Source organism: Chroicocephalus ridibundus, chromosome 8, assembly GCF_963924245.1.
Source record: "Chroicocephalus ridibundus chromosome 8, bChrRid1.1, whole genome shotgun sequence".
In the NCBI taxonomy this organism is placed as follows: domain Eukaryota; kingdom Metazoa; phylum Chordata; class Aves; order Charadriiformes; family Laridae; genus Chroicocephalus; species Chroicocephalus ridibundus.
Window position 1 is genome coordinate 49,187,653 of NC_086291.1, and position 10,330 is coordinate 49,197,982.

Sequence of the window (10,330 nt, forward strand, 5' to 3'; positions counted from 1 at the left end):
TGCATTAAACAAGTACCACCCTGCTCTAAAGCAAGTACAACCACAACTGCATCTCTACTAGATTTTTGCCCACCGCAAAATCTGCAACACTGCTTTGCTGATACAGTTCTATCAACAGAAGCAAAAAATACTTGTAGAGACTGAGCCTTCTGAAGCTTCCAGTATCTTTTACTTCTAAGTGATGTGATACTAAACCCTGAAGATGACTGAGAACATCTTTGCTACCACTGAAACTCTACTAGCAAAGTCTCTTTTCTGTTACTCTCAGTGTGAATAGGGTCCTATCACTTTGTCTAGTAACACTGAGTCCAAGTATTGACTGTATTACTGAATCTCTAACTGCATTAAGACATGGGGCAGGCATGATCAGAAAAGCTCTTCCATCCACTTACCTATATGTCCAATTTTTTCGGGAGCAGACCTTGCTAACAAAATGTGTTATTTACACAAAGCAACATGAGCTCTACACCTCAACTGGTACATTTGTTTTGATTATAAACAACGCTGACAAGACTGTATAAGCTAGAACACTGGCACAAACCTCTTTTTTATGGTAAACTGTATTACAGGTCTACTACATAAAATATTGCAGATAGACATCCATAAAACAATTGACTTCACATTATGCAACACCTGAAATATAGAATACTGTTGAGGAAAACGAATATAGGACATACTCAAAGTAAAACTGGTTAAATTCTTAAACAACTTATAATTAAGTCATCCCCAAACAAGGATCTCTTCTAATTCACACCTGGATTGACTCTCAAACTAAACATGGTGAAAGAAAAATAATAATTGCATAAATTTAAGGACTGAGGGGAAAAAACCCACAAAAATAATCAACACACCATTTGGCAAGAAAAAGTGTCTCTCTCAGAATAATCTACAGCTTTTGGTAAATTAAGCAAACAGTAAGACCTCACTTTGTTTATCACAAGATTACTACAAAATAAAATATGGTCCAAGAATTTAGGCATAATGGTAGGAAAACAAGTAAACAAAGAACTTAAGTAGTACATATCTGAATATATAGAACTAGAAACCATCAACTAGGGAAAGCAAAGTCTTACTGCCACTAGTACTATGCAAATATTGAAGAGAAAACCAAAACAAACCACTTTCAGGAGAAAATCAAGACACAGAACCCATGGAAAAACATCTAATCATCTGACTATATTAAGGTCCTGAACTCTGTCTTTATTAAAGAATCTGTTTGTTTTAGCTTTGTGGTATCAGAGAATACAGAACCCTAAAAATTAGGATCACCTGCAATTCAACACAAGTCTTACCAGATATAAGAATTACTGAGTGGTGTATGTCATAAGTGCCAGACTAAATAATGATCAGAAGTTCACAGACTACCATGAAGGTAAACCAATACGAACATGTATGCCCCACATCAGCAAAGTCTGCTTAATAAATGGTAAGATTTAGAAAGAAACATAGCAGCATGCTAGGATATCTGTGAACTAATCTTTTCACTTGCAAATGGAGTTTGAGAGGCTTTCAAAACAGATACTACATGATACAGTATAAGATACCCTCCCCGTCTGTCCTAGTATCTGATCACAGCTTTTACTTCTCAGCCAGACACAGCCCTTCGATACAGAAACAGGAACATCTTCCATAATATGTGAATCTAAGATTCAATGTCCAAATTAATACACTTGCCTTCAAGTAAAAATATGGAATCCATCTATTTACCTATGCAATTAAGGACAAATAAAGGCCTTTATTTCACATTGACAGAAGGTAATTGCTTTCTTTGGACAGGTTTTTTGTATTTTTTTTTTTTGAGATAAAGCTCACTTGATACTTTTTATCAATACTGTGATTCTGATAAAGACAGTTTAAGTTAGAAAGGCTTGGCCCAAAAGGTTTTGTAAATTATTTTTATATTGTCATACAAGACAAAAATTCTTCGTATTGCTTATAATTTAAACATTGACAACCTGGGGTTTCCCAAGGATTTGTTGGCAAAGTGCAAGGGGAAAAAATGAACAGCTAGGCAGCGATATTTAATATATTCTTTTCATGGCACACTGGTGTTTCAGAGCATTGACAAAGATGCAGCAACTGCATCTGACATACACCTTGTATCTGAAAAAAAACATAAGAAGGGGCAATTAACAGATATAATGCACAGCTTTCCCATTGGCCGCCTCCTCCCTCACATCCCACAATGAAAACGTTTACCTTCTCCACATTCTCCAATACCTATTTGTGACAGCCCCCACTTCAAAGGCTAGAATGTAACACACCCTGAAAATTCCAGCATATTCCAATAGGAAAAAAAAAAAAAAAGCAACTCATCAGGTCAGATACTAAGATGGGCCTGAATATATGTCCTCAAAGTATTCCCTATAGTCCCTAAAAAGAGAATGTAGGCAAAAGCAGGGTAGTTCGGCTACAAGAAACCTGAGTTAGGATACCAAGAAACACTGATTCAGAATAACAGAATCCAAGTAAAAGCCTCACCTTCCAGGGCAGAAAGCACAGTACAGGTGGCATTTCCCATTATATACCAGTCCCATCCAGCAGTGGTTTGCAGGAAGCGCAATGATTATCATGTGATTCCCTATCAACATTCAACACCAGTTTTCCTTTCATAAACTCCGTATGCTGCCACACCAGAGTGACTGCCATGAATGAAGGCAACCCAGAACAGTAATAGATGGTGTGCTTTCATAAACTGCAGTGAACACCAATTCTCATACCTTATATCCTCACGTCTATTTATGCTCTGGACTTCTGTCTAAAAACATGGTCAGACTTTGTACTAAGTGACCAACAGCATCCCCTTTCTATTAAACAATTGTACATGTATGTATACAGAGAGAAACAATATACTGAATAATTTATTCAACTCCATTGCATGCCAGTTTCCATTTATATATACTTAGAATTTTGTCAGATAATTTAAAGAACTTAATAACACATCTACTTGCCAACATTATTATTACCTTCAAGGAATTAAAGTATTTGGCTACAGAAAAAGAGAAAATCCATTCATACGCCTTAAAAAGTCTCACTGGATGCTGTCAGACTGTCTTATCATTATAATATAAAATCAAGCTTGTAATGGACAGGATAAAACTCGGATTAAGCCAAGCCCCAGCAGCACTTCTGAATGCACTACATAACTAGTAAACTGTTTGCCCACCTAACAGGTTAATTTTGACACTCAAATACATACAGCCATATTAAAAAAACCAAAACACAACAAAACAACACCAAAGTAATTGGGAGCTATTTAAAAGCATGTACTCTGCTCACACTTCCACCTTGCTAGATCATGGATCTCCCTGATGAGGAAGGAATACCACTAGACCAGAACAGTAAGGAAAACAAACTTAGAAGTACGCTTTCAGATTCTGAAGTCTGAGGAAAAAATTGCCAAAGGCTTTTAAGAACCACACTCAATATTCATTCATTGAAAAGAAGGAATATATTAAAAAAACATTATTGTAACTGAATACTACATTGGAAAATAACCTAGTCTTCTCTGGGATGAAAACATTAAGTCATACTTTAATGACTTATCTCTGTGCAGCAGAGTGCAAAACGTAGCATTAAATAACCTAGTAAAAAAAATCTGATCAAAAGGGGTAATATTAAGGCATTAAAAAAACCCTCCTGTTTTTAGGTAATTTTCAACATATCACAACAAGCAAAGTTTACATTGAAATGACAGATCTTGTTCAAGCTTTCTTAAGGCAAATAATTCAAGTGTCTAACACAAAATCATAACGAATAAAATCAACAGGCTCCTCTCCAAAAAACAAATGAGGCACTTATTAAAAACTGTACTAGGTTACAAAGATGCCAAAGATATTTTCCTGGGACAACAGGATGTTTTTTTCTACAGAGAAGTTCTTTGAAGACCATAGTAAGCCATTTTCTTCCAAGTGCAGTAAACAAACCCTACTCCAAGTATTAGTTATTTGTAGATATTAAAAAAGCATTAGCATCAAACCTTGATCTTGTGTAGCACAGTGGTTTGTGTTTATGTTGTGTAGAGCTGCATCAGCACACTTTCAAACCCCATCACCAAATGGTATGCAAAGATCACTGCAGAGAACTTAAGATCTAGCTAACACTAGAATTTAAGATATAGATAACCCAACAAATTGCCCATCAACTCCACAGTGTCTTGAAGAAACCAACCATTACACTCAGCAAAACAGTCTGAAGCCAATTTGTCAAAATATGTATTTTGATCAAGGTTCATAAATGGTTACTGATTGCTACATTTAAAAGAACAGACTGAAATCTCGTATTTCAATTATAAAAGCTATTTTAACACAACTTTGTTTTGCAAAAAATCTGAACTCATACATCTATCCGGAGTGATAGAAGTTGCTACATGAAAAATCTGTTGCTTAATAGACCATTTTTATGAATAAGCCATGCAAATTTCAAAAACATTCAGTCATATAAAAGGAGAATTTTTTTGTTGTTTAACCAGACTGCCATGGTAACTGATTAAAGAAGTCTAGGCTCTGACCCACCAAAACAACTATGCTCACCTTCGTGCACAGTGTCATGTGAAACTTCTCAAATGCTGGAAGGTAAGCATTCATTAAAGCATTGCATAAAACTGTTCCCCCTAAAAAATCTCTTGAAATGACCATCATTTAAAAGAAAAGATGACTTCTTTAAAAATACTGTCCTGGTAATCCATTTCAAGGTTAAAGATGGTAAGCGTTAATGGAAGGAGAAAGCTTGGAGCAGGTAATTCTTCAAGGACACTATTCTACCTAAACTGGCTAGGACCTTTGCAATAGTGGGAAACAGAAGTATGAAAGGAATTCAAGTTGATGTAGTCTGCTTGATATATTAACAGCCCTAATACAATTTAAAGAAAAATTACAGTAATATGAAGGCAATGTTGAAAATACTTGTAATAAAACATCATAAGATACAGTTATTATTTTGGAGGAAATATATATAAAGCCCTGGCTAAGTGACATAATGCCACGCTCTAACAACCTATGAGAATTTGATAGTAAAATTGTGGTTGTTTTTCAGAGACTTTTCCTTGTATTACTGTAAGGCACAAGTAGGTTGTTAAAAAAGACTCTAGTATCTAGTTGGGAGTTGTTTGCCTCATGTTCACAATCAATTTTGGAAGATACAAGTCCTATCTTCAAAACATAATCAAGAAGATTAACTTTGAAGGACAATCAAAATTAATTGATTTTTCTTCTTAAGCTTTCTGGATGCACATCCTTACAAAGTTAATGATATACAAAGAAGTGTTTTAAAGTTTTGGGAGACATACTGTATTGTTCGTACAAAATAATCTCAAAACACCAGACACAAAGCTCAGCTCTGACACTCTACTTCCTTCGTAACCAAACTGATCACCTACCACCAGTTCCTTACTTTCTGCAGTAAACCTGTAACACAGTTTATTCGTAAGTGAGTAATGAGGAAATCAGATTCACATTCTATCAGCAAAAATATAACCAACAGGCTCAAGGATTTGGAAGCACAGAGAACACCTCTACATTCTTAAATTGTTTTGACTCCTCATTGGGAATAAAGGTATTTTATCCAGAAGACTGATTTTGTCTCTACAGAAATTAATCTCTCACATACAGAGCAATGTCGACCCAAACATTTTAAGTCCATGCAAATGCCTTTTTCTAAATTTGATAACCTTACACATACGGTGGTATTTCCTGCCACTAATTTCCAGGATTCTAATTCCAAATTCAGGTAGGGATTAAAGCTAATGAAAGGATTTGTAAGAACCTGCATATCAGCCAGTTACTGTCTAACCTCCTCGACTGCTAAGCAAAGCACTTAAGTTCCAAGCACCTTCAGGGGCAGAGACTATTTAAGGCCTCCTTCCACCGCCACCTCCCCCCCCCCCCCCCCGCCCAACTGCAAGCCTCAAAACAGATCAGAAACAGGAAACCACAAAAATCTCTAAGAACCTAAAGTCAGCCTATGTCCCAAATAGCTATATATGTAAACAAGCCATTGAGAATTCATTTCACACAAACAGATCCAGGCCAGCTCACAAGAAAAACAAAAGCCATCTGTAATCACAATAGTCTGGATCACAGTCTACATCAACAGTTATCTCATGAAGCACACCAATATTAAGAGGTGTTGCACAGCATGGATAGGGGCTCATGCTAACAAACATAAAAGGACTTCCTACACTAGGCTCCTTGCTAGCAGTTCAAGGAGGCAAAGAGAACAGTTTTGGGTGAAAAGCAGAGAAGCAGCCACACAGAGGTGGCAGCGTATAGATGGAGCATACAAAGTTGGACAGCACAGTCGAGAACCGTAAATTAAATTCCTGCAGGATTACTAAAAAACTGAACATCAAATTCAACACTTTCTTTTCAGAAGAACGTGCTAAGCAAGTTAATCCTTGTGCTTTTTCACCATAAAGAATTATAGAATATTTGCCAGTTGACGTATTTACAGCTTGCCTTTCAAAAGCAGAAAGCAAGTCTCAACTTCAATTTTTAGTCACACAACAAACCAGTTATTTCCTACAGCACTGTTGAGTAGAATCTATAAGGTGCGAAAAATAAGGTTCTAGACCAAACAGCTAACTTTCTGCATGCTGTGTTCAGGCCTTTCATACACTTTAGTTAGACCTTAGTAACTTTCCATGCACATACCTGCAAATAAGATGTCAGAAAGGGAAGTGGGGAGAGAGAAAAATTAGCTCCTTCCCCTTTTTTTGCTTCTTTATTACATATACATAATCTAACTTGGCCACCTGCAAAAAAAGTTTTCCCATTTGAAATACCAGAAACAATAATTCCTTGGCTTCATACAAATTATTCAGAAAGCTCCAACATAAGGAACTTGAAGAAAGCTTTTATCTTTCAAACACAGTGTTTTCTGAATTTAGTTTTTATCTTTCCACATTAATCAGTAATTTCTCACTTGCATATTTTCTGATGTCATAAATGTGCTAGTTCTACAGCAATCCATAGAGCTTTTATAGAAAAAAAAATGTAGATAAAATAAGTTTACTGTTAAAAACCAGGGATTACCAAAATATTCCACATCTTCATAGATCAAACCTATTTTTATTACTTTGCCAGTTTATTACTTTTTTCAGTCTAACAAAGTGACTGCCCCAACAAAGCGACTGCGCCTGCCTTCTGTACCAAAATTCCTGCAAGTACTTCAATAGTCAGCATCCCTTTCCAAGTTTTTCCTGCAGTGCTGCCTTCCAACTGATTCGCTTTAGGGTAGTGAAATGAACCAGAGTCTTCAGGGTGTCTCAGTGTTCAGCTACAGCAATCTACTTGTAGAGTTTCAAGAGCTATATGAAACAGACACTACTTATAGCACTGTAAGCAAAAGACCAATAACCCAAAGAATAATTTGCTTTAAAAAAAGAAGTCTACCATCACAGTGGATTCACTATTTAGTTGAACATCACTATTATATCCAGATTATTCACTGGGTCGTCTCCTTTCCACTAGCTACCAGCACTTCCTATGTTAGAAATATGAATGCATATAGAATTGCTCCTCTTAAGCTGCTTCCATTTTTTCACCTTTGAGCACCATCTCAACATCTGTATCTTTTACCATTTTCTATTCCTGCAGCCTGCTTTGGTAAGAGATTTACAGAAAACTCACCCCAGTTAAAAGCCTATGCATGAGTGATAAAGACTAGTCAGATGCTGAAAACCCAAGAGAAGAGAACACTAAGTAGACAGGTATGTAGGGGAAATCCCTCCAGCCTGTCTGAAAGTTTTATACCTACAAATAACTACAAACAGAACCCTTACCATAGCCTAGTCCAATGCCTCACACAGATGCAGAACCTCTTCTATTGAGAGTCCAGTTCTCTGAAAAGTATTAGCTCCACAGGGTGGGGAAAAAAAAAAAAAAGAGCTAGCAGTTTTGTTCAGACATATCCATGACTATACTATAGGTTTTATCAGGTCAGAAACACTGGTAGAATCTAATAATCACTAGAGCAGCTAAACCTTCCAGTGAAGACGTTGCTGAAAATGAAGGTGTAAATAATCATTCTTGCAGACTCTTCATTTTGAGAGGGAGAGCACTTCTTGATATGAGACCCAATATGCTTAGAATGAAGGCATTAACAGCAAATAACTAAGACCACACTGACACCTGCAACTAAAGCAGCACTACAGTTGTTTCATCCTTAAAAGTGCAATTCTCTCCTTGATATCACATCTTAAGAAAACAGTAGAATGTTTTAGGAATTGTCCCCACATACAAATACAAAAATTAACTGTTTTGGCAGAGGAACGCTGGAATATTCCTTTCAAAGCTGTGCTCTATTTCCTCCCCCAGTCTTTTGCGTTTATAGTAAAATAAACACAGAACTCATTAATGTCACTAATTTCATCACACAGACATTAACAGAAACTTGCTCAGAGTTTCAGAAACACTGGATTTCCCATACTTGATATCATTTGATTTACAAAAAGGTTAGCTGAATCAAGCCACCTCTACCTGCTACTGCCAGTTAGTACACTCACCCGACCAGAGATATATTAAACAGGATGGAAGAGAAGGAATCAAAAATAAATTGTCCTGAAAAAAATATTTCAGTTATAACAAAAACAGTTGTCAACTCTGTTCTTCATTCATTCTCTCTCTGTATGTTTCTCTTACAGGCTGGGACCTAAACAGTACATAGGAAAGGAACAGAAGAGGAAGTATTTTGGAGAGAAAAACCTGGAAAGAGAAGCAACAAGCAAGGACAGAACCACAAAGGGAAGCATATTCCCTTATTTAAAAGGGTCCAAGTAAACAGAAGTCATCTCTGATGCTGAGAAGCAGACATATGGAGCTCTATTAAGTGGCAGGAAAGCAAAACTAATTCCTGTAATAATCAAACATTGCTTTATTTCATAATCCTCGATGCAGTATTTCATCTCCTCCCCTGTAGGGCTATTCCACATAATAATTCTTGTCTTTGGTCAACAAATATGATTATGAGTAACACCCTGATGAGAAAAGCACTGAACATGAAGAGGAGAGCCACCGAAACAGGACTTCAAGAATGAACGCAGCTCTGCCAGTCTCCCCGCAAAAGACCCTCCTTAGCCAGCTCCAACTGATGAAAAAGTTTTAACTGGTGCAGAGTGGAGCTTGGCAGCTTGCAACCGATAGAAAGAGTACGAGACCCAAACGCACAGCAGAATGCACGCAAGGATGAGGAAGATATCACTACCAGTTAATTACACCGACATCAATGAAAGCTAGTAGTTATTTTTGCAAAAAGCACTCTTTTCGTAAGGGAATTTCTACACTAGCTAAAAGGTACAATCTAAACACAAACTAAGATTTACCATTACTACTTCTATGCATCAGCTACAGTTTCATCAGTCAGTGCTCACAAAACCCGAGGGTTTCACACTACCGGGCTAACGTAAACAACCGTGTTTGAAACGGTGTCCTATTACGACCCTCACGATCTTCCTCACGCGTTTGTTTCCACTACAAAAAAAAACGATTACAGAGTAACAGGTGCCTCCCCCAGGGCAACAACGCCGGCCCTCCCGCCGGGAGACGGCCCGGCAAAGCCACGCCAACGCCCCGTACCCGGAACCGAGAGCGAAGCTCCGCCGGAGGCCGCGGGGCGGCTACTTCAGCTTCGGCCCCGGCCTCGCTTCCTCCCGCTGACGGGCCGGGCCCGGGCCGCCCGCCGCCGCGCTCGCCTCCCGCCTCAGGGCCCCCGGGGTGGGGGGGTGGGGTGGGTGGTAGAGCGGGGCCCTCCCACCAGGCCCGCGGCGACCCAGCTGCCGGGGGGAGCGGAACGAGGACCGGCAGCAGCAGCACCGAGGCCGGCCCCGCGGAGGGCAGCGCTCGCCGGGCCAGGCCGTCCCCCCGAGCCAAACACCCGGCACGGGTGGCTGCCACCCCCTCACGGGCCGGCCCCGCCGCCCGGGCCTAACTTCTTTCCTCCACCCCCCCCGCCAGCGCACGGCGGGCGGCGGCCAACCGTCAGGCCCGGGCGGCGGCAACCCCTCGCCCCACACTCACCAGGTGGCTGCTGGTGCTGGCCATGGGCCCCGCCCGGCCGGCGCGGCCCGCGCTCCGGTCGCCCTTTAAGATCCCAGCGCACGGCCGCCCAGCCCGGGCCAATGGGGCGCCCGCATCCTCCGCCCGTGACGTCACCCACAACAATGCCCCCCCCTCCGCCGCGGGCAGGACTTCCGCGCGGCCCGCGCGCTCGTTGGTGGCGCCATCTGCTACTCACCCAGCGTCCCCCGTCGCTCTCGGCGTCCTCCGCCGCCGCGCGCACGCGCGGCTCCGAGGGATGACGCTGCCGGCGGCAGTTCCTGTCAGGAGGCCGCGCC

At 40.2% G+C, this 10,330-nt stretch overlaps 1 protein-coding gene across 2 annotated transcripts in view; it reads right to left on the reverse strand.

Annotated features, from left to right (window-relative positions):
* The window catches only part of PDPK1 (3-phosphoinositide dependent protein kinase 1), a 31,709-nt gene extending 21,379 nt beyond the window's left edge, over positions 1-10,330 (reverse strand). Inside the window, exon 1 of one of the 2 annotated variants that reach the window (XM_063343822.1) lies at positions 10,231-10,330. Coding sequence is in view for 1 of the 2 variants with exons in the window: in XM_063343821.1 (XP_063199891.1) it covers positions 10,014-10,037 (24 nt within the window). In the remaining variant the exon portion in view is untranslated. Of the gene's footprint in view, positions 1-10,013; positions 10,167-10,230 lie in introns of those variants that run through there. The other variant, XM_063343821.1, reaches the window with a different exon arrangement.